The sequence below is a fragment of the Microtus oregoni genome, unplaced genomic scaffold, assembly GCF_018167655.1.
Source record: "Microtus oregoni isolate MIOR12 unplaced genomic scaffold, Mior012 000009F_ref0000495, whole genome shotgun sequence".
In the NCBI taxonomy this organism is placed as follows: Eukaryota; Metazoa; Chordata; class Mammalia; order Rodentia; family Cricetidae; genus Microtus; species Microtus oregoni.
The window spans coordinates 57,187,100-57,211,331 of NW_024543068.1; the positions used below are offsets into that span (position 1 = coordinate 57,187,100).

A 24,232-nucleotide genomic window follows, 5' to 3' on the forward strand; every position below is an offset into this window, starting at 1 on the left:
TCAGAGTACAAATAAGATTCCACTTACCTATTGTTCAGTGCTCCTCCTAGGTCACAGTCACAAGGTCGACATCCATCCAAATCGTTACTTAAGCCCCAGTGTTGTGGCTACAGAACAAAAGATCAAACATGTAAAGATGGGTTCCTTTGACTGTACAAGAGACTCAGCAAAGAACAAGCTCCAGCATGCTTGGTTATTCCAAGCATTGCTTTCAACCATGAAAACAGACAGAGGGTAGAAATATTCTTAGTTAACCTCCCCCCCCCACACACACACACTCATCTTTGAGTCATTTGAGGGAAAGTGCTGTCCTGCTCTGAGCAAGCAGTACAGAGATCAGTTTTCTTCATGCAAATGGCTCTGGCAGTAAGAACAGTTATGGAAAGTATTTGGCATGTCTTTACATTTCCTTCAGCTCAGTCTGTCACAAGACCCACAAGGAAAGGTTTTAGGATTTGTGTTCATGGGCAAAGCAGGAAAAAATGAGAGCTTCTTCTCTAAGAAAAAGAAAGGCAAATACCAGGTCTCTTCATACAGAGATCTGATGTGGGATTTCCCTCTGTATGCTGTGAATACCATTGGTTAATAAAGAAACTGGCTTGGTCTCATAGGGTAGAACAGAGCTAGGTGGGGAAAACTAAACTGACTGCTGGGAGAAAGAAGGGCAGAGTCAAGAAGAAGCCGTGGAGCCACTGCCAGCGACAGACACGCTGAAACCTTGCAGGTAGGCCACGGACCTCATGGTAAAATAGAAAATAATGGAGATGGGTTAATTCTAGATGTAAGAGCTAGCTAGCAATACAGTTAAGTAAAGTAATTCGTCAAGCAGTGATTTAATTAATAGAGTTTCTGTGTGGTTATTTCGGGAGTCTGGGCAGCCAGGAAATGAACAAGTGGCCTCCTTACAACAGAGATTCCCCTGTATCTCAAAAGCAAACAGAGGTTCATCTGCTCAGATGTACTAATTTAAACCAGACTTCAAGACATTTATTAAGCATCTCAGGATTGTACACAAGCAAACACATTTAGGGGTTGCAAATACATGTATGTGTGGGGCAAGTGGATCCTCTAAGCAAAACTAAATAAAAACAGCATTAAAATGCCACAGAAGCTATAAGATAATCTATGTTAACTACCCTCATAATCTTCTACTCAGGGCGAGAGCTGAGGTTCATTGTTAAAGCCCAACATGTGCAAAATAGAGGGTTCAATGCCCAGCACCCACTTCCCCCCAAAATACTATTCCACTGAACTGCTATTGGTGTACTTCCTCCAGATTTTCTCAGTCTTGATGAATTTTTTCCTACATGAAGTCTCTGTCTTACTCTGGTTTGTTTGTTAGTACAACAACACAAACATTTCCTTGCATTTGTGCCATTTTCCACAGGAACTGATATCACTTTGTATGGAAATCCCCAAGTTCATGTAACTACTTTCCCACTGTTGATTCCAAGCCTTCTGACATAATTAATAAGGACAGAATGAATCTTGAGAGGGATACACCTTTGTCCAATTCTCTGAGGATCTCACTGGGAGCCTCGGGGAGTAAGGTTACTAGGTTAGGAATACGTACATTTTTACTAGCTCCTGAGACATTTCTCTGAAACACTTTTTACAGTATGAGTCAACCTGCATTTCTGTTAGCAACTAACAAGTCTTAGCTCATCATGTCCTCACTAGCAATTAGCATTGCCACTTTTAAAAACTGTTCACTTGTCTTCATAAGCGTTATTTGTTGTGCTTTGTCAAATAACTCACTCTGCATCCTCATTTTGACTTTTCTCATTGGTCTCTTAGCATTAACTTGTATGGATGATGGTAAAATTCATAACAGGAGACACATTCCTTATTTTCCAGGTACACACATACCATACAAGGACATGGGTGGCAGGTTGAGAGGACTGTGGGTTCAAAGCCAGCCTTGAGTATATACTGAGACTCTACCTCAAAAACAAAACAACCAAAAAAAAAAAAAAAAAAACCATTGCTGGGCGATGGTGGCGCACGCCTTTAATCCCAGCACTCGGGAGGCAGAGGCAGGTGGATCTCTGTGAGTTCGAGACCAGCCTGGTCTACAGAGCTAGTTCCAGGACAGGCTCCAAAGCGACAGAGAAACCCTGTCTCGAAAAACCAAAGAAAAAAAAAAAACAAAACAACCATGCCATATTCACTAACTTCTTATTGAGAGATTAAGGTTTACTTACCAGACATTGGTCACAGCGCTGTCCTGTCACCAGCCGCTTACAGTAGCAGTACCCAGTCTCAGAATCACAAGGATTCCCGCCAGGAATTGTCCCCAGAGGATTGCAAGCACATGCTTTATAAAAGACAAAATGAACAAAGAAGCACAAACCAAGTGAGTCCAAAGCTATTGTTTAGTTTTACAATTTCAGTGTAAAATGGAACTATATCCCTGGAGAACGCCCCAAACAAACTTACATTTACAACCAAACGGGTCTTCAGCGCTTAAATCATAGAAGCCTTCTTTACAAACGTCACAGCGCTCTCCTTCCACATGCAATTTGCACCGACACTGACCAGCAATGAGACCCACAGAAAAATCAGTGTAACTGTCACAGATTCCTCCATTTTCAGAACCAGCTGGGTCACAGGTACATGCTGAGAAGAACAACTCCAAGTTAAAGACATCAGGAATTAGGCCATGGTTTTTTGTAAGCACATATATTTTCTTCCACTCTCCAAATCCAGCCAAAGAGAACTTAAGAAGGTTTGATTAGCGTAAATGCTTCTCCCTGTATCCTAGACAGCAATTGATTAGCAATGCTGGCTATGCTGCTCAGAGTCTGAGCTCCAAGAGGAGGATATTGACAACAATTATTCTGCATGAAAAATTATTAAAACAAATAAACAAAACAGGCCCTATAAATGACATTTCCCAACGTACGTTCACAAAGACTGGGGTCTCGGATGTCCCTCTCGGGGTGCTGGTAGTAGAATGGTTTGCACTGTTCACAGTTGCGTCCCATGGTGTTGTGCTGACAGTCATCACACACTCCCCCGCTGACATTCCCAGTGGCCCGGAAAACCGCCATGTCAAAGTGACATGAGCTGGAATGTTCGTTGCAGTTGCATTCTGTATGACAAGACCAATGTCAAGAACAAAACTTTTTTTTTTTTTTTTTTTTTTTGAGCCTGTCCTGGAACTAGCTCTTGTAGACCAAGCTGGCCTCAAACTCACAGAGATCTGCCTTCCTCTGCCTCCCAGGTGCTGGGATTAAGAGCATGTGCCACCACTGCCTGGCAAGAACAAAACTTTTAAATCTGTTTACCCATTGAAGATGGAGGTAACAGGAAGGAAGTTTAACAAAGTGGGGACTGAGTTTGAGTAGAACAGCAATCAGTGAGAAGGCTCTGGTCATGAAAAAGGATATAGCCCCTTGTTGATCCTAGTGGAAACCACAAATCAAGTTAGCAACTTTAAGATTGCTAGGCCAGGTCGTGGTGACAAACACCTTTAATCCTAGCACTGTGGTGGCAGAGGCAGGAGGATCTCTGAGTTTGAGATCAACCTAGTTGATTTACTTGGCTGTTTTCTCAGTGAGATCAACACAGGAGAAGGGTGCTGTTCCACTGAAGGTACCTTTGGCACCACCCTACTAGGTAGAATTGATTGCAGTACTTTCTACTATTCTGAAGGACATGCTGGACAATGCATTCCTAGGAAATCTTTTTGGGTTTCATATTTGAAGAATATGGCAGGAGGTGTGGGGGATGACAGTGGTAGACATGGTGCAGCCTGTAATTCTAGCACATGGGCAGTCCATCAACAAGGCAGACTTCTTTGATTACTGTGAAAACAACTTAAAGGAGGAAGGCTTTACTTTGGCTAATAGTTTTGGGGGTTATACTCTACAGCTGGCTCATTCTGGTGCTGCTGGCTCTGTGATATGGCAGAAAGGCATGGAATAGCAGAGCTGCTCACTTCAAGACAGTCAGGAAGCAGAACAAACCAGACAAGGTTGGGAGCAAGAAACATCATCAGAGGCATACCTCTGAGACCTACCTCCTTCTCCAGGACCTAACCTAGTAAACCTAGGTTCAGCAAGGAATGCATCAAGGGACTGATCCATTGATCAACTTAGTGGCCTGGGAACCCAATTACTTCTCAACAGTGCCACCAACTGGGCACCAAGCACTCAACACATGATCCTTTGGGGGACACCTCAAACCCACACCAGAAATATACAATATTTGCCTTTCATTTGTCTTGTTATCCTCTTGTCTTAAAAGCAGATGCAATGTCATGGACACCATTGCTGTTTTCCCAAGTCAATGTCAGACATACTAATTATTATTAATTTAACTCAATGCATACATATTATTGCTCTGGAACACTCACAGTCAGGAGAATGGCCCTATCTTCCTCCCCTCTGCAAACACATTCATTGTAGAAGTGGATCCCAACTGCCCTTCCCACTGACACTTACTTTTGCAGGCATTGCTGTTTCGACCTTCAGCAGGTCTCCATGGCAAATCATGGTAGAAATCCATGCACAGCTCACAGTTCAAGCCTTTGGTGTTGTGCCTGCACATGCAGTGTCCATGAACCTGGGAAGTTACAAACCAGGAGAAGCAAAGTCAGAAACACACAATCGGCCACACTTTTTCCACAGTCAGCAGAAGATAGAATCTTTCACACACACCTCTAGCTCCTACCATTGAGGGCTTCTTTTATTTTCTTTCCTCAACTAAGCAATTTCTATCCATGTAAGATAATAGCAATTATCCTTGTTTCTGGAATAGTTTCTATGGTACAACAGACAGTGAACTGAATATCTACACAAAGGATTCAGATGAGAAAAATTAACAACCTAAGAAATTTTTTTTAAGGGACTGCAGGCAACTGAGGAATGCTTACAGCAGGAGAAATGGTTTTCCTCAGGGAAGAACACACCAACTGGTTATCCAATACCAAATGATTATCCCTGAAAACACACATATAAGTAACTTAAAGACTGAATAGGTTGTATTTATGTATTCAGGGATATGTACGTATGTCTTATGTATGTCTACATACATACACATGTTCATATATGTAACAACAATTAATGAAAAAAGAAGCCACAAGTTTAAAAGAGAGCAAGGAGGTGTGTGTGTGTGTGTATAGGATGGTTTGAGAGGAAGGAAAGGGATGAAGAAAATGATGTAATTATAATGTAAAGTAAATTATTTTTAAGTAATTATTTAAGAATTAAAATAACAGCAACAAAATTAACCTAGAGTCTGTGAGATGGTTTGGTGGGTAAAGGCCTTTGCTACCAAACCTGAATACCTAAATTTTATCCCCAGTATCCACATGGATAGAGAAACTGACTTCCTCAAGTTGTGCCTGACCTCCATATGAACTCAGTGGGTCATGAGTGAGGGGACACACATACACACTAAATGAATTTTTAAATGCAATATATTTTCGAACTAGTTATCTAAGAATAATTTCTTTAAAGCTACTGTAATAGAAACCTATAAAAATAAGTGTAGAATGCCATATGCACTGGTCTCCAAGAACCGGATCTAACCACTGTGCATTTTACATTGTGCCAGGTGACAATTTCCTCCCTTTAAACAAAGCACTTAATTTTTCTTAACCATAAAAAAAACCATTTTCAACCATTTACCATGTTTTATTTCAAGCAAGAAAACTATCAGAAAGACACAAATTAATTTTTCTAAGAGATTCAGGATGTACTACTGAATGTCATTTTACGCCAACGCATTCTTAAGACCCTTGTAGCCTGCAAAGGATAAATAGATCCTTTCTACCAAGCAGGTATAAGCCCTTTGCCGTAACCCTGATGTCTACTGCCTGGAATTTGGGAACAGGACAGACAGGTCTCTCCTCTCTGTTTTGACAGAGGGCAGTTAGGTAGAGATTGTTTAAGCCCCTCTCGTTCCCAGGGCTTGCACTGAACTGAAAAGCAGTGGGCCAGTCCACATCACAAGACACTCAGTGCCTGAATATGCATATTCTGAGGCCACAAGAATGACTGGACATAAAGTCACAAAGATTTCTGTGCTGCAAAGCGAAGTCTGTCTTGAATTCTCAGAAAGATGTACTGATTAGAAGCATATCCCTGCCTTCGGGCTGTTAAAAAGCTAACTTGTTTACTCATGAAGACTTCCAACTGGAGTAAAGGGAAGGTAGAGGTTTTAGAAGGGCAGAGCACGCAGATTCTGCACCCTTTGTACAAAGACTAACTAGTTTTAAAGAGACAGAGAGAAAATAAGCAACATATGCCTGTCGTCAAGGGAGGGCCAGAGACTATGGGAGGTGCCTGGGATAGATCTCTCAAGGACGGCAGAGTCTCCGTGTGGTATTAAACTCCTAAGGGTTTGAAGAATTTTTTGGGAAACCACTTAAGTGGATTAAAGTACAGTACTCCAGCCTAACTGCTGTAGTTTGCTGCTGTCTTGGGAGAGAAAAAGGGTTTATTTGGCTTACACTTCCAAGTCACAAGTCACAGTCTATTATCACTGAAGGAACCTGGTGGCAGTAACTGAAGTAGAATCCTTGGAAGAATGCTGCTTGATCCCCTATGGCTCATTCAGCTTGTTTCACCACCATAGTGAGCTGGGCCCTCCCACATCAATCACTGAGCAAGAAAATGCCCCACATATTTCTACAGGTCAGTCTGATGGAGGCAATTTCTCAATTGTTCATTCTTTCCAGGGTACTCTAGCCTGTGTCAACCAGACAAAAACTAACCAGCATATTAACCATTTGTCAAAGAAATGAAATCTAAAATTTCAAGTATTCAGTTTGCGAACACAATATAAAGTTGGCAAAGAAAGGAAAGTTAAAGGAGAGGACAAAGAGAAAATATCACTTGATCTCTAAGAGGTATCTGTGGTTGGTCCTGGGTTATAATTGCCAGTCTCTCTGAGCTGAGGCCACCTCGTTCTTACCAGCATAAAGCCTGGAGGCTTGTGGTTTCTTAATCTTCTTAATGGAAAATCAATCTGGATTGTTATTTACACAACTTTTTAATCCTTGGTAACTAAAATACTTCAGCAACAGCCTAAAGCAATAGATTTCAAAAGCCAATTAAGGGTCTATGAAACTAGTAGTTTTTGCTCACATTCTCATAACCTAAGCAACTCTCCAAGACAGGGAATCAGTAATCAGCCCCTAATGTGACTCAAAAATCGAAGTCTATTTTGGGAATTTAAAACTGCTAAAAAATGTGACAGACTTAAAGACAGGTTTTGCCTTTCAGATCACTGAACAAGCATCCACAGGACACTTACCATTCCTTCCACCTCTTCATCAATCCCATCCACAGGGGCACATTCGCTGGCATGGCCATAGCAGAAGCAGTTCCCACGAACCACCATATCATAAACAGCATAATAGTATTTCTCTCTGATTTCCATTCTAGAGTCCAAGAGATTATCTCCCAAAGTGTGCAGTTTCACAAACTTTATTCTCAAGTTGGTGATTTTTAATAGATCTACAAAGGTCACCAAGATGAAAGGTCTCATCAGACAGATAAGCATGCTGTGGCAATTCTACATTATTTCTCTTTAGGGACAGACTGGGCAGATGACAACAGTCTAAGTAAACTTTACTCCTCCTGAATGAACGAGATGATGGCGTAACCCTTACCATAGTTAATACAGTGCAATAGCCCCCGATTAGTAAAAATGTCATGTCTGTTACAGTCTTGGAGTTCCAAACCCACTGTCACTTAACCTAAAAATACTGCAATGCCCCTGGTTCCCATAGCCACTGCTGTCAAAGTCAGTATTTCCTTTCAGGTAGAAATGGGTTTATCCTGGGTGCCAATTCTAACTACAATAGAAACAGATATGTATTTATTTTTGAATGAGAAAACACTATCTGAAATTTACTGCCTCTTAAATCCAAGTAATAAGACTAGAGAAAACTCCCTCTCTAGGGGAATAATGTCTCAACCAAGCTTTTCTTAAACTAGTATTTTAAAACTTATATATGTGCACTGTATTTCTATTACCCCTCCCTTTCCTTCCTCCAACTCCTCCATAGTCCCCTCAACTCCCTCACAAATTTATGACCTCTTTCAATCAAGTTTTAAGCAACACTGTAGTCTACATTTTTTTTTGAAAAACATTTTTATATTTTTTTTAATTCAGTATTGTGACATGAGGACAAAAGGTTTAGCTCTAGGTGGTCAGGCAAATTGTTTTTCCTACACAAAAGTTTCTTATAAATCAACTTGTCTTCTTTTATCTCTCCTCTTTCTTCCTGGGTCTATAAGCCTAAGCTTATTCCAGAAGCTGGGCTGTCAGTGACATTCTATATGACTAGATAGACCACGGGCCAGTCAACCTGTTACTCAGGTGGTTTTTCTGAATGGCCAAAGAGACCAAATGCAATTTTAAATAGTTATAACACAGTGAAGACAGAAATAGCTGAGGCTGGAAAGAGAAAGTCCATGCATTAAACTTAGGCTCTTTGTAAAAATTAAATACAAAACAGAGAACTCACAATCTTGCGCTGAATGGCAACATCTGCAAAATGCTCATGCACACAGTGAGCACTATTGACAAGAGGCCGGAAAACAAACATGAAGGGCAGCTGGACTATTTAGAAACCCTTGAACTTCATTAGAATCCTTCAGAAGAGCAAACAGCCCTCCACTCTCTCCTGCCATATGGAGGAACAACAGAGCCTCCAGCTGCCTGCATTTCTAAGAGGAACATCACTTTGAAGGGAGTCTTCAAGGTCTCAATGATAGAAAGAAATTCTGTTCCCTTGATTACTACATAAATCAAAGGCACCAACAGTTAACATGGGTACTTCCTAGAAATACGTCCAGATGCCACTGGACAACAAGTGTAGTCAAGAGAACTGAGTCATAAATTTAATACATTCTTCAAGTCCCATACACTTAACCTGCAAAGCAGAACATAAGTATTTCTTGGGACTCCAGAGCTGTTTGTCATGACCAGATGTTGAGACCTATAACAATAGCCTCATGACTTGCTCAGAGATTGCATGGATATGTCATTAAATACTTGTTTTACAATAGAATGAATGAGTAAACTACAGACCCAAAACAGTCTGGAACACATGTCAAATTAAGTTAAGTTGGAAAGCAGACTTTTCTGTCAACATCCCCTGGATATCTTCTACTCTATTCTCATGTTGCAAGCTTGGAAATCCATGAAACTTTGGTTATAAAGAGGGCTGTGCACAGGGGCAAAGACCAACAAGAACAGTTACTTGACTGATTGTAACCTCATAGCAAGGCAGAATAAGGGAGGAGGGTATCTCCCTCTTTTACTCTGACAGGTATGAGCTCTATGCAAGACAAACTGCTGTTGCTGACAATAAGGTTAACATCACTACCAGCCGCAGCTTCAATCATCTGAAAACTTTCTTCCTCTCTGGCTCTGGGCTGGTCACTTATATACGACTCATTTTCTCTCAAACAACCCTCAGGTTGGTATTTCTATTTCCACTCAAAGATGGGAAAGGTAAAGTTTTAAGTATGTTACCAGATCATGTTGCTACAATATGACAGAATGGTATGGAAGCCAATGAGTTTAATTATTGAACATCAATATGCAGTCCTGTAATATAAACAACTGTTAAATAGTGGCAAGAGCTCTGAACTAAGGACTGTATCATATGAACTCAAGATCCAGCTGCCATTTCACTGCCCCATCACCTTATGCTTGTTATCCAACTCTACACTTGGGTCATTCATCTATCAAAAGGCTATACAATCCTCACCTTACTACATATACTGGCCATGACTGGCATTTCTGATATTTCTCAGTGTTCTTACTTCCTATTGCTTATGGATAAGAGCCCTTGCCAAGAGTTTTAGCAGAGCACAGGCCACATAGGCAGACATATTTCTCAGTATCTTTTGTGCTCTAGCTACAAGACTAATTATAGCAATGAGCAAATGTGATATGCACAACATCCATGTCTTATCTTTGTACTTGACTTCTACAATGAGAAAACAGTGATAGTGTTCTAATTCTGCTGGTGTGGATAATCCTAGGGAAAGAGATAGTCTTATAGCTATGATTACCAGATTTAGCAAATAATAAAGGATACTCAGTTAAATTTGAATGGATAATAAAAACGCATTTACAGTTTAAGTAGGTCCCCAATAGCAAGTGATGCAAATTATGTTAACCATTAATATCGGATGGGACACATTTGTACCAACTACAAATGTTACATGTGATCTTGAAAAAGAACTTGTTATTTATCAGTCACTTAAATTTAACTGGGTATCATCTTGCATTTTATATAGTAAAACTAATTGTGGCAACTGAGCTGTATTTCTTAGAGAATCCCTCCAGTGCTAGAGAGATTGCTCAGTGGTTAAAAACACTGGCTACTCTTTCAGTGGACTCGGGCTTGATTTCCAGCAAGTATGGTTGGCTCACAATTGTCTGTAACTCTACTTCCAGGGGATCTGACATCCTCTTTTGGCCTCCTAGATCACCAGGAATGAACATGGTGCACATACATGCAGGCAAAACACCCATACGCATAAAATTAAAATGTAAAATCACTCCTGCTAGTTTCATACTTACAAAAGAAACACCTGTTTTATTTGAGCAACTGTATTTGGGGGAGGTTTACTATAGCAACTCAATTTATACTCTAATACGCTGAGCAACAAAAAGTATAAGGTGGCATGGTCAGTATTCTGCTGACATAATCAAAATGTGTTCCCTATCAGTGAAGACTGATTACTGTTAATTTGAAGAGCTTCTGAAGACTATAAAAAATGAAGAAAATGTAGGTGAATTTAGGACTGGGCATCAGTATATTGGTAGCAGGGCACTGGGAAGGAAGATACTTGTTCCATGACGACTGTTTCCCACCTAAGCATTTATTTGAAAACAAGCTTACTCTGTATCCTTGGGCTATAAGGATCTTCTATCTTAAAAGCAGGGTCTAAAGCACGAAATATCACCTAAAAATAGATAAGAGGGTTAGTATTTTTGCAATGATCAAAAAGTAGACTAGCAAGTAGAATTAAAACAAAGAGACATACAAACCTCTCCTTCTGTTGAGGGCTCAATATCAGAATATCGAGAGTCACAGATGATGTCATCCACTTTCTTCATGGGGCCAGTCGAAATGCCTGGGAATGAGCTCTCACAGTCATAGGCGAAGTATCTGTAGACACCCCAAGTCTTCCCAAAGTCAGAAGACCGCTCTATCAGCATAGCAGCTGGACGGAATGTCTGAAAGCAGGAGAAAAGTCTCGTTTGGTGCTTCTGATCGCTGATCTGTCCTTTTCAAAAATGTCACGCATTGTGTGCCAAAAGCCCAACTTCATGTGGTTGGTATATCAGATTTAGCTCACTTTTGAACACTACACACTATTCTGTGGAGAGTGTTCTTGCAAGGAAACACTTCTCCCACCCTAGTAGATCAACAAGCTGCTTCTCTTTGGAAGCTGATTATAAACAGGCCTTTGTAACTAGCATATTTTGGTATATTTAGCCACTGTTCCCATGACAGAACTGAATTTGAATGCTTGCTCTTTCACTTCTTCATTTAATCATTCAATAGATGTAATGAATGCCATCCATATGCTGCATAGTCTAATAAGGAATACATATGACCATAAAATATCATAGTGCAATATGTCAAACACCACAGTACAGTCAAGAAAACAAGCAGAATTATTCACAATAGCCAGAGTGGCAACATCCCAAGTGCCTATAAACTGGTAAAGGAAGAACAAAATGTGATAACACAATAGAATATAATTAATTCAGCTGCAAAAGGAGGGGAACGCCATACTCACTGTAACACAGATGGACTTTAAAGGCACTGTGCTAAGTGAAATAAGCTATGCAAAATCTCAAATATTATGATTCCATTTATGTGAAATACCTAGGATAATAAATGGAGGCAGAAACGAGGTCACAGGAAAGAGGAGTAGGACAATGAGGGATTAGTGCTCAGTGACTAGTTAGAGGCCCTATCTGGGGTGACGACAAAGTCCTGGAAATTGACAACAGTATGACATCTTGAATATGTCTAACATCATTGAGTTATGCATGTAAAAATGGGGAAATCTGTTATGCATACTTTACCACAAAAGGAAACATTTTTAAATAATAGAAAAATTAGAGACCATTTCACAGAAAAGACAATGTCAAATTGGGATCTCAAAGGCTGGATTTCTTCAATAAATGAAGATTATACTTAGAAAAACAACTATGATAGCATTGTCATTAAACATGGAAGATGAAAAGAAGCAGAGAAACCAAAGAAAGGTGAAGGCTGTTAACTCCACAGTTATAACATGGACAGAGAGATATAAAGTCAACTATTCTGTATAACTAATGACAGTATAATGTATCAAATTACATTTGGTCAATTAGACTGTAGTGAAAAAGAAGACAGGAAAGAAACACAAGGCCCTAAGGCATGGGTGGCTGCGTTGAAAATTATATGAATGCTCCTTTGGGGCCAGATACATGGGCATGGTGCTCAGTTTTGCAAACAGAATTTGGAAGTTACTGCACTCACTTAATACTTGAATCTCTCCAACAAAGCGAATGGATGGTAAGGGAAAACAGGTCAGTACTCTAGAAAAGTGCCTAAGAGGCCGAGCACAGGAGCTCTGTGTGCTCACGGGTGAAAAGCAGGTGCCAGAGGAATAGGAAAAAAAAAAAAAACAAATACTCAGAACAGGTTGAAGATTTCAGGAGGGTGTGAGGAAAAAGTTCAAGTGGAAATAGGAGAGAAAGCAGACAGAACTCTAAAATAGGCACAGGCAGATGGCTCACACCCATGAGCATGCTGTGTTCACAGGCAGATGGCTCACACCCATGAGCATGCTGTGTGCACAGGTAGATGCCTCACACCCTTGAGCATGCTGTGTGCACAGGTAGATGCCTACACTCATGAGCATGCTGTGTGCACAGGTAGATGCCTACACTCATGAGCATGCTGTGTGCACAGGTAGATGCCTCACACCCATGAGCATGCTGTGTGCACAGGTAGATGCCTCACACCCTTGAGCATGCTATGTGCACAGGTAGATGCCTACACTCATGAGATGCTGTGTGCACAGGCAGATGCCTACACTCATGAGCATGCTGTGTGCACAGGCAGATGCCTCACACCCAAGAGTATGCTGTGTGCATTTTACGAAGGGGAAGTCAGATTACCATGGCGGAAAAAAAATCAAAGGAAAATTTAGCCAACCTAGGAAACAAAACTTAAATAAAGATGAATTAAAATCATCACTTGGGAAAAGAAACAAAGTAAAAGAAGTAAAATAAGATCATCATTTGACCGAATCCTTTGCAGAGTGCTGATCTTGGAAATTAACAAAAATTCACTAACCTACCTTCTACCTTCCTAAATAATCTAATCTGATTAACAGATGAAGTTACTTTTCTATGTATCCAGGCATAGAAGAAAACAATGCTTTATCAAACTGAAGAGAATTGTAGACTAAGAATTTTTGAAAAGGGAATAAGAAGCACCTTTGATTATCTGAACCTGGTATGACACAGGTACAGCCAATCCCATGAGATCAGGCTGGGACCACAAGAGCAGGCTTGGAAGGGACACACCTGGTCTGATGTCCCAGTATCAAAAGGCAGCAGGGAAGTAACACACAGAAGCCTGTCCCAACTATGCTTCCTTTTCTCTCACTTCTGAAAACTCCTAAATCCCAAGTGACATTGACCAGTCATCCAATTTCCTGTGGAGTTATGAAGCTGCGGGAACCGGAACAGCTCACTTCAACTAAAGGATGAAAACCTTCCCCCCACTCTGCTTAGTCATCAAGCTTCTCAGGCCCCTTATTGCTACACAGGGGCTGCTGAACACATAATAAACAGAAAGGACTGGAAACATCTGTCTATAACAAAAACACTGGGTATACAACACATGAGTGAGTTTTTCTAGTCTAAGAAAACCCAATCCATCTAGCAACCATCCATCCCGAGCCAGCCTGTGGGAGAATAAACATAAGTTTTTCATCTCTGTCCTGCTTCCTCTTCTTTTCCATTTACAATGCTTTTAGGGACTCGCATCTTCCTAAGGACTTGTACTTCTAGGCTATTTTGGACACAGCCCTTTCCTTCCCCTGTCCTGCCTCCAATCCTTCTCAACTTCAAGATCAACCTTTGATTCTCAAGCATCCAAGTGACGTCTCAGGAAGCAGAGGATCCTCCTCTCTACAGTTGTTCCCAAAGCAGCAAGAGTGGCAGAGTGTAGAAGCAAGTAAATTTCAAAAATGTTTAAGAAAAAGTGAGGGGGCTGGAGAGATGGCTCAGCGGTTAAGAGCACTGACTGCTCTTCCAGAGGACCCGGGTTCAATTCCCAGCACCCACATGGCAGCTCACAACTGTCTGAAAATGCAGTTCCATGAGATCTGACACCTTCACACCAATGCACATAAAATAAAGTTAAGTAAATCATTAAAAAATTAAAAATTAAAAAAAAGAAAAGGTGAGCTTCTGGAATTTAAAATGCTCTATAATCCAAAACTATTTTAAAAGACAAGGTCTGACTATGTAGCCTAGGCTAGCCTGGAACTTTCTATATAGCTCAGACAGGCCTAGAACCCACAGAGACCCAACTGTTAGAGTGCTGGGTTTGTGTCACTATGCCTGATTTCCTTGGTGAGCTTTTTCTCTGACCTCTGGGTCAGTGGTTCCCTACTTCCTATACAGTTTACATTCCTCAGCAAAGAGTCAGGCTCCTTAGACCTGCTTCTCCATTCTTACTTCCCTCATCACCCTGAGCTTGAAGCATGTAAGTGCAAGTACTAGTGAGTAAGTCTGCCCAATGATCATACAAAGGTACACTGCTCTCAGACTCATCCACAAAGAGCAGTTTTTCTGTCTCTTCCCTCTGAAATCCTTCTCATCCCTGAAGATTTTTCCTTATGCCAGGTTGTTGTGTAATAGTTTCCTCTAAGATAAAAACATCCATCCCGCAGGAAGCTCTATTAGCAGGAAGATAAACAACTCAAAATAGCTTCAGGATGTCCCTGAAACTGATCAGAGTCTCTAGGCCCCAATAAAAGCTAAGAGTCCCTTTTCCAGGGAAGAAGTCAAGCTGCAAAGAAAACTCTCAGACAAGACCAGCTATGAGACAAGCAGAAATCAGCTGAGCTGCCTAGAAGAGGTTTGGACCAATTGAGACACTTAGGAAGGACTCGCCACCCTGTTGAGTTGCCTGCAAACTGTGCAGCGTGCTGCAGGTTCCCAGCTTTTGTGAGCTGCCATCTATGCTGCAGTCCTTGGTGATGCAACTATCCTTGAGTCATTTCTGCTCCAAAGTAACCCTCAACACATACTCCTGTAAGTAACTCCAATAAAATTTACTGGTTCACTAAGTTGGACTTAGGTGGCATCTGAACTTTGGTCTGTCATGGGTTCCCTATCTGGGTTAAGTAGAAGAGCACATTTTGTCTGCCCAGGAAAAGTTTTGTCATAACACAAGCTAACATTAATATCACCATTTAAAAAAGGTGTCAAGAAAGCTTGCCCCTGTTCCCAGAGTACAGGGGCATGCCAGACAACCTTTTGATACAGGCATTTTCCTTCCCATTTTACAGTAAAGAAGTCACAGCTCTGGCCACATGTGCCAGGAAAGGCAGAACACAAATTTCCAGGTCTGCCGTACCCCAGAGGTTCTGTTTTCTCACAGAAGCTTGGAACCTGAAGGACAAACCTCCTCCAGTGTGCAGAAGTTGGTACCATGTACCCACGGTTCATTTGGCACTGGCTCCTCAGCCTAACCTTTAGCACTATACCTAGCCTTTAGGTATAGAACAGAATTTCATCTCTGGCCCCCTTGAATTCAACCACAGAATATGCATTCAAAGGACTCTGAATGTAAAAGAACTCAGCCATCTGTGTATGTCAGGCAGATGCTTTCTCCAAAGTAAGATAGGGCCACAGACATCAATAAAGAATATCACGACTATTTTAAAGAGTCTCATAACATGAAGATGACACCCTCATGTGGGGTTGAGCTTGAATTTAACCACTAAGGTTGAGTGTGGTTAATGAAAGCAAAAAAAATATTGCAAGGAGTCCCTGATAAGCTAGTGACAGCCCTTATCCAGCCACTTTCAGTATTAGATGTCACTATTAACATTCCTGCCCCAGTAGTTGTCACTGTGGCTAATTTGAGGGACAACAGGGAGTGAGGTGCACAGACTGGGAACCATGGAGTTTGACGCCCTCCTACTCACATTCTGATTCCCATGCCTGCCCTTGTTCCTTGGCTCCTCAGGCTTGAGGGTCAGACAGAAACAAAAGTTCTGTGCCTCCTTGCCAATGAGGTGAATTGATCCCCAACCTTTTTACCTAACCTCAGAAGATGCCAGTAAGGTCCCCAACTCCAATAGAAAATTATTCAAGAGTGATATTAATCTGGAGAGAGTAAGTAAATTATGAGTTTTGTGTGTACTGACATGTACTTTAAGCCAAGTGAAGTCTGTCATTTCCAGGCAGCTGCTTAAGAAACAAAGGCACTTTGTACAGAGACACTCCCTGATCCTAGAGTCATTTTACATCTTGAAAAGAAAAATGGAGAGAAAAAAAATCTGAATTTAAGAAGGTATGCATTTTTTTTAGGGACTGAGAAACTCTTCCCACACTTTTGCAAAATCTTGGAACCTAAGATAACACACTTTCTTTTGCGTTACCAAATTCAGCATTTAAAATATAAACCTGAAGGACCAGATATATACTATGCAAATGAGATTTGGGAGGGAGCCAAACACTATTTTTCTCTATGGGAAAAATAAAGAGATCTCTAATTAAAAGTTTATAGATGAATTACCTTGGGTTAGAGAAGTTATTGACATGAAAATAGAATGCAGGAAGGACAGTTTTCCATGTCCCTGTTTGAAAGCCCCTCAATTATCCCAATACATGACAACAGTAACATTTAAGTTCCCAATTATGCCAACACATAATAAACATTGTTTTTTCTGAATGTAGAAATCACAGTGCTCTTGAGAAAGGGAGGGATTCCTTACCTTAAAAGTCATTATGAGATGAGTGAAATGGAATTCTGCTTCTAGATCCAGTTGGATAGTTACATTCTCCACACCTATAGATTTTTAAAGCAATAAAGGAGATGGTAAGACTAATGAGGGATGTCTGTGAAGAGCTGACTTTCTTCCTAAATGACTTGTAAGCTCCTCATACAAATCCCTCTTGTGTCTTAAAGCTGGAGTTGAAGCTATTAACGGGGGCCCTTTGTACTTATTTTAGAGGTGAGGCATGAGCCAGAATGATTCTTTAGTTTTCCATATATTATTCCAGAGTTCAGCTTACTGAATTTACTCACTGCTGCAAGACATCTGGCAGAAGATCTCTCAGTGCTGTCTGCTTAGTGGCCATAACCACTGCCCCAATCCTCTAAGCCAAATGGGGGAGGGGGCACACGTCTAGTGCACAGTAGGGGATCAGTTTGTAGAAGTACAGTAGGAACACAAATATTCTTTTTTTTCCCCTAAATGATGGGAACGAAAGCAGGTGAGTATCATGTGTGGTAGTACATGTCAACTCAGGGAAACGCATCCTTGATAGGAGCAACCTTTGGTTACACTTCTACATTTGAAAAACATTTTCCTTACCAAGGAGGCGGAGAACAAGCCAGGAAAATAAACCTGTCTCCCAAAAAACAAAAACTTCTTCCCTTTCAGGGGGAAAGCCTGAACAAACAAGCCTTTGCACAGTGCATGGTGCCCTGAGGATAAGAGACCCACTTGAACACACACACACACACACACACACACACACACACACACAAAGTCATTGGAATTCCAGGGATAAAAAGCACCTCCCCCAAGGCCCTAAGGACCTCTAAGATGCCCCCGGGGTTAGGAGGACTGTTCAGTTGTCCCTGTAAGAAGATGCCTTTAGGATTCATCTTCTCAAGCAAATTAAGTCTTGAATGCAGGAAGATGGGAATGTGTCAGAATGAATCATGTTACAGCTGGTATATTTTCAGGAAGTCAGTAGGACCTTTTGAAATAAACACGCCTGCTGGAAAACGGCCAAGTCGACCGAGGGGGAAAAGTGGTCACTGGAACGGATGTGAGTTAGTTGGAATGTTAAAGAAAAACACCATAATCATAGCCATGAGCCTTATCTAATTTACTAAAAAGAACTATCGTACAAAACTACTCTAAACATTTCTTTCTGAGTGAAACATTAGCTAAGCAACTATACATTTCTGCTTTTCTAGGCTTTAGAGATAATGTAAAGCACAACGCAAGACTAGCACCATTCCTGTAACAAAGGGACTGTCTCAGCAATGTGTGTCCCTAAAGCACATTCCATTTAGAGTCCAGGCTGATAAAGCAGGATGGTTTGCTCTTCTTTCTCTTAATATGGGAAGAAAAAAATCTGTGGAGAACATAACTATTTTCTTTAGATTCAAGAACATATCCCTCTGAAGAGTGAGAAAAGTCCCAGTCATCTCCCGCCAGTCCCTGAATCTGAGCACTTAGATTCAACCTCACCCTTTGACCACTCAGCACCTGAGAACACACAGAAAGGAGATAAAGTCACAATCACAGAGAGTCTGCAATTGTGAACTATCAGACAACAGAGATGACAAGGTACAGGGACAATCAGTGATTTCTGGGCGCCAAGCCCCATCTGTCTAATCTTATCTACCCTCTGTGACAGAGCTCAGGCCTCACTGTTTGCAAATCTTTCTGGCATCTGGCATCTGGGATCTTTTGTTCCCCTCGAAGCTATTGAAACAAATGAACTCCTGACATCATAAAGAAAAACCTCTAATTACATTTAAAACTATGTTACCATTTCTTAACTAAAATGGGGCCATCCTTGTCTCCCAGTTTCCTCTTCACTGCAGGGTCACTGCAGAATGTGGGTAGTCAGGAAGAGCTCCCAGACCCTGCTCATAAGAAGGTTTATGCTGTTTATGCAGTCCTCTGGGACTCATTGGTTGAATCTTTTTTCACACTGGACTACCAACCAGTGTATTTCCTTGTAAAAACAATCCATTCTAAAGAGTAATCTATATGCTTTCTTGAGGGTTCATCTCTCTCAAGCAAGTTTGGAACCAATAGGATTCATGATCAATGAACATGCAACTTTCCCTAGAAACCAAGTCCTTCTAGAAAACACACAATTCATAGCCAATTACTGACAGCCATAAAAGAATTCCTCCTCATAATGAGATGAATGACAGGCGCCTGCAGGCCCCTTAGAACTCCTGAGATAGGATCTGTAGTGAAGATCTAGTTGTTTCCACATTGTTTACAACCAAGCTTAGGTTCACTTCTGCAAGGGCTTCTTCCAATATTAAAAAAAAAAAAATGAACTCAAGTGTGCACAGTAGCACACACCTGTAATCCCAGTAACTTGAAGACTGAAGTAGGAGCCATCCTGTGCTTCATATAAAGCAACAAGGTTGTTCAAAACACACATCTAAAATCTAGTATTACATGGTTAACTAGCCAATATAGCAACTCCTCCTGTATTCCCTAAATTTGGTTTTATAACAACATTAACAGATTGATTGATTAAGCCAAATGACCAACAAAGAAGGAAAAAAAAGGCTGAATTCCCATCACTGCTAGCAAAGAGGCACATTGACAAACTGTACAATCATATCACATTACTTATTTTATGGGATGATCATTTGTTTCATGAATCTTCTGTAGCTAGAAGGTGGGGGAGGGGTCATGCGTTTGCCTTTTCTTGGGGGCTGGTAACAAAAACTGCTGTGTTCTGTGTAAGATCGAGTATGCAGTCTTCCTTTGCTCTCTCCCCACTCCCCTTAGCACACACCCACTCCCCAGAAGCCCCCTCAGGGTGAGGCCTATGAACACTCCTTTGGTCTAATATCAAACACTGCTTCTGACAAGACACAAACTTCAGGAAGGAGGGTCAGATTTGACCAAGCAAGTTGAATGCTCCAAACAGTATTCTGCCAGTGGCTCTAATCACAGGGCCAAGACTATAATCTGTCACAAATACCCATGGGAACTTGCTTCCCAGTTAACAGTCAGTCACACTCCATGGAACTTGTTCTCACACCAATCACGTACCATTTTCAGATTGCCACCAAATCTTAAGGCGGTTTGGAGCAAATGTGGTGACCACATTTTCAATGAGATGGCTGTCAGGATTGAGGGTCTCATGATAAGGATCCCGGGAATCACATATGAAGCATTTCTTGTCCTCCTAAAAACACAACATTTTCATGAGTCTATGAAACAATCTCATTAAAAAAAAAATCATTAAATCCACAATACAAAAAAAAAAATGACCAACCACCTTCAAGAAAGGTCAATGTGGAAAAATTATGCAAATGTATGTCATATTTTTCACTTTTAAACTTATTGAATTGTCTGAAATGCTCTGGAAAATTATCTCCTCCTTTCTTGCAAACTTAAGATCAGGAGTAAAAAAAGGGGGCATTGTTTCCATAAGCTACCAATTTAATCAAACTTAAATTTCTAGGCTTAAATCTTAATCTCAGTAAATAGCTTACTCAGTAGTAAGAACAGGTATTAGAGAGTCTTTGCTGACATGATGCAAACCGAAAATTAGGGGGGAAAAGAGAACAAAACCCAATTCAGTTGGCCTAATTTTCCAAAACATACATGAAGCACAGATCATATATGAGGCAAAAGTATCGAGTCCTTGGGGTCCAGACAGCCAGATTCTTACTTCATCTGAGGTTGGTGGTGAGCAGGCTAACACAAAGTTCCTCAGAATAAGGGGAGAGGTCCTGAGGAGGAAGGTCTGTGCTGGGATCCACATAAACACAGCTACCCTGGCACCAGATCTCTACTCGTCACAATACATTGTGGTGAACCAGAAACAGAACAGTTTAAAGATTCCTTTCCCATATGGAGCTTGGCTCTGTGCCTTTCTTTTCTGGAATACAGATTATTTTTACATCTAAAAATTGTGTTAAGGCTGAAATATCTACAGGTTAATGTATATATAAAACAGAATTTGGTCAAGGGTGGTATAAAGTCAAGACAGACTATATCTTTACAGTTGTATTTATTTAATTAAATTCTTGTCAAAAATGATTTGAAGATTGGGGGTGGGGTGGGGGATAGGAACCCTGGAACGATCAGGGCACGGATGCAAAGGGATCAGGAACTACAGTTCCCTGCTTTCATTTTATACCCAGTCATTTCAGAAACAGAGAAGACCTTGGGATCTGTGAGAAGCACTCTACAGTGTTACAGCTAATCATACAAACCAGGGAGTCTGGCTCTACTTGCTTTTAAGTGCACTTTTCACTGTAGCCCAAACTGATTTCAGAGTGTGGTGATCCATTGATAAAGCGCCCTGACCTCTGAAGGAAACGTTAGCAAGACAGCTTAGGTGAAATTGAAATGCTATTATTAGAAAAGCTAACATTAATTGCCTTCATTAACTTGTAGTCAAGGAAACTAGTACTGAAGAACAATTACCAGAACTTAAAAAAAAAAAGTTTAATTATAGCCTCTCTTCTAATCAGGAGGAAGCAGTCTAGACGGCTCTGTACAAACCTTGAAGCGTACGAGTGGAATCCACTTTGCCACATTGTGACCCCACCTCACTAAACGTGCTAAGCAATCCCAGGTCACTGTCCTGATGAACCACAGTCACTCCATAACCTTCTGTTATTGTCAGAAGTTCCATTCCATTTCCAGTCTCTGTTTTAATTTTTCCCAGGGGTTGGGGGTTGGGGGAAAGAATAAGCAAAAAGATTCTGTTTCAAGATATTTTATGATGTTCTTTCTTTTATATTAGCTCTTACATAAGTATGGCTTCTGAAATCTAAACCTGAGTCCACATTTAGAAGCATGTCCCACCCAGAAATTTCATTTTGGTCTTTCACCATCACGATGCCATGACAACCAGGGCATTTTTCAGTAAGGAAATGTGTCTGATCCTGACTGAATCACCTCACAAGGCTTCAGTATGGAACATCCTTATACTCAAGTGAAAGATGGAAAACCCAACACCAATGATCAGTACACAAAGATGATGATTGACCCATCTTCAACACACTTTCAAAAGGATTGAAAAAACAGCAGCAGCAACATCAAACACGCAAGACCCTACAGGGCACAGAGGCTAAGTTTCTCTGCAGCCCGGGCTTCCCCTACTGATTGATGGCGGTGGTGGCAGGAAATGTTTGGCAGATTCGACTTTGCAAACTGAGACTGGGAAGACTGGGTGAGCTACCAGCATAAGCCCAGGGCTCCTCTGCTGGCTGAATTCCAATCTGAATGACAGCAGGATGTGAAGTCTCCTGGGCATGCCTCTTTGGTCGGCCAGGAGGAGGAGATTCAGTCCACGGTCAGACCCGCCTTACCTGCAGATGGCTGACAATACAGTAGGGCTCTGGTTTGTGCAGTCCGCATGTCGAGGTCACTGTGAGCTTTTGAGCTCGGCCGATGAGAAGGTCGCCAGTGGCAGGGTAGCAGCTGCCTTCTGCACAGCCGTAACTGAACTCTGGTTCCTGAGCACACACTCGGGTACCCCACAGGGCTATAATAGGGAGAAGGAGGAAGAAAACAAGGGACAAGCCAGAGCAAAAGAAAAACAGCAGGAGGGGCAGGGAGAGAGAGAGGATTCAAAAGAAAGGAGAATACATAGAAAAACACAGAAGAGAAATGAGCGCAGGAGAGACCAGGAAAGTCAGGACAAGTAGAGAAGGACGAGAAAAGAAAACCAGACACGTCATTAGGTTTGACCATTAGTCAGCTGAGTGCATCACCTAGGAAATCCACCCGACTCTTTTGTCTACTCTGATCTGCCCCAGCCAAGCAGCCCCTCCGCTAAAGGTGGACCTTGTGAACCGGCCACTTCGACGTACTTGGGCCAGGGCGCCGTGAGGCTGACCCCGCCAAGCGTTGCACCCCCGCTTGTGAGAACTCTAGTGCACATGGCAGTGCCCGCATCCTCGGTGCCAGTGTGGGAGATCTGTGGGCGTGGGGACACAAGAACAAGTACTCATGCACGCGCCAGGGTCACCGGCGATCGCGCCCGGCTGAGGCACAGCGTTTGCCATAGAAGCCGATTCCCTGAGCTTAGAGGCGGTTGGTGTCTCTCTAGTTCGGTAGTGGCTTCAACGTTTTGCCATTCCAGCAAGGCACCCGGCCCAGCTCTTCATGGTGCCACCCCGAGACAAACAGCGATAGTTAATTGAAGCCACATGGCCCCCAAACTGTTTCCAAGACGAAGCCTGTTCTGGGTTCTGACACTTTTGTGGGGAATGGGTTTCTCGAGGATCCTCAGCCAAGCCAAGGAGCCAGCCTTCGGCGGTGGGGAAACAGCACAAACTGGTAGAGGGTGCAAAACCCCGGAGTGATTGCCTCGGAAGTCCGCAGGACCGCGGTTTCTGTGAGCAGAACCCGGAGATGCGGGTCCGCGGACCTCCGCGTGCGCGTCCTTGACCACCACCCCGGCGAGAGCTGTGGCGATTGATCCCAGGGGCGTCATTTCCAACCAGTCCCTCTCTCCCGAACCCCTTCAAAGCAGGAGCAAACCGGTTTAAAGGTTTCTTCCCCAATGCCCGAGCACACCGGCCCTCCCCGCCCCCACAAGCCCTTCTCCTGTGTTACCTAGAACACCGAAGGCGAACACCTGGAGCAGCCCCATGTCCAGTCCCTGCAGCCGAGGGGACACAGCCGGGGAGGGAGGGCGCAGTAGGGAAGCTGCCTGCCTTTTTTTCGTGTCTTCCTTTCTGGAGAGGTAGAGGGGGAGAAAGGCAAATGTTGAGAGAGAGGAGAGGGGTTCGTCCATTTTCTGCAGCTCCCACGGAAGCGGGGTGCTGGGCCCAGGAAGGGGTCAAGTCGTTCAGCTACTTTGTTCTCCTCGACCAGCGGGGCGAGTGCTCTAGCGGCTCCTGGCCGCCCACCGGCCCAAAGAAGGGAATTACAAAGTTTCGTCTTGGGAGGAACCGGGGGAGGCGCCTCTGCTCATGCGCACACAGAGAGCGGGGGGGTGGGTTGGGGGGGCGGAGGGGCGGGAGGCAGCAAGTAGGCGGGGGGGGGGGGGGGGGGGTGGTGGTAAAGGGGTGGGGGCTGAGGTCCGGGTCCCACCTCCCTAGGCGCCTCTTTTGTTTTAAGGCAGCGTCTGCGGTCGCAGTAGGGCTTCGGCGCTTCCAGTTCCTAGCGTGGGCTGGCGGGTCCACTCCTGGGCGCGCTTCCCCAGCAGTGCGCGTTCGGGAGGGATGCGTCGGGGCTGGTTCTAGAAGTAGGTGTGCAGA

General features: G+C 42.5%; 1 protein-coding gene across 2 annotated transcripts in view; it reads right to left on the minus strand.

Annotated features, from left to right (window-relative positions):
* Lamb1 (laminin subunit beta 1) overlaps positions 1-23,899 on the minus strand; it is a 68,266-nt gene extending 44,367 nt beyond the window's left edge. The window contains exons 1-12 of one of the 2 annotated variants that reach the window (XM_041658581.1): positions 23,586-23,899; positions 22,334-22,509; positions 20,058-20,193; positions 17,004-17,077; positions 11,029-11,217; positions 10,880-10,943; positions 7,267-7,469; positions 4,449-4,569; positions 2,906-3,094; positions 2,440-2,619; positions 2,205-2,317; positions 28-107 (exon numbers count right to left, since the gene is read on the minus strand). In XM_041658581.1, coding sequence (XP_041514515.1) covers positions 28-107; positions 2,205-2,317; positions 2,440-2,619; positions 2,906-3,094; positions 4,449-4,569; positions 7,267-7,469; positions 10,880-10,943; positions 11,029-11,217; positions 17,004-17,077; positions 20,058-20,193; positions 22,334-22,509; positions 23,586-23,766 — 1,706 coding nt within the window. In that variant the 5' untranslated portion in view covers positions 23,767-23,899. Of the gene's footprint in view, positions 1-27; positions 108-2,204; positions 2,318-2,439; positions 2,620-2,905; positions 3,095-4,448; positions 4,570-7,266; positions 7,470-10,879; positions 10,944-11,028; positions 11,218-17,003; positions 17,078-20,057; positions 20,194-22,333; positions 22,510-22,837; positions 22,938-23,585 lie in introns of those variants that run through there. The other variant, XM_041658582.1, reaches the window with a different exon arrangement.
* Between the last annotated feature and the right edge of the window lie 333 nt (positions 23,900-24,232).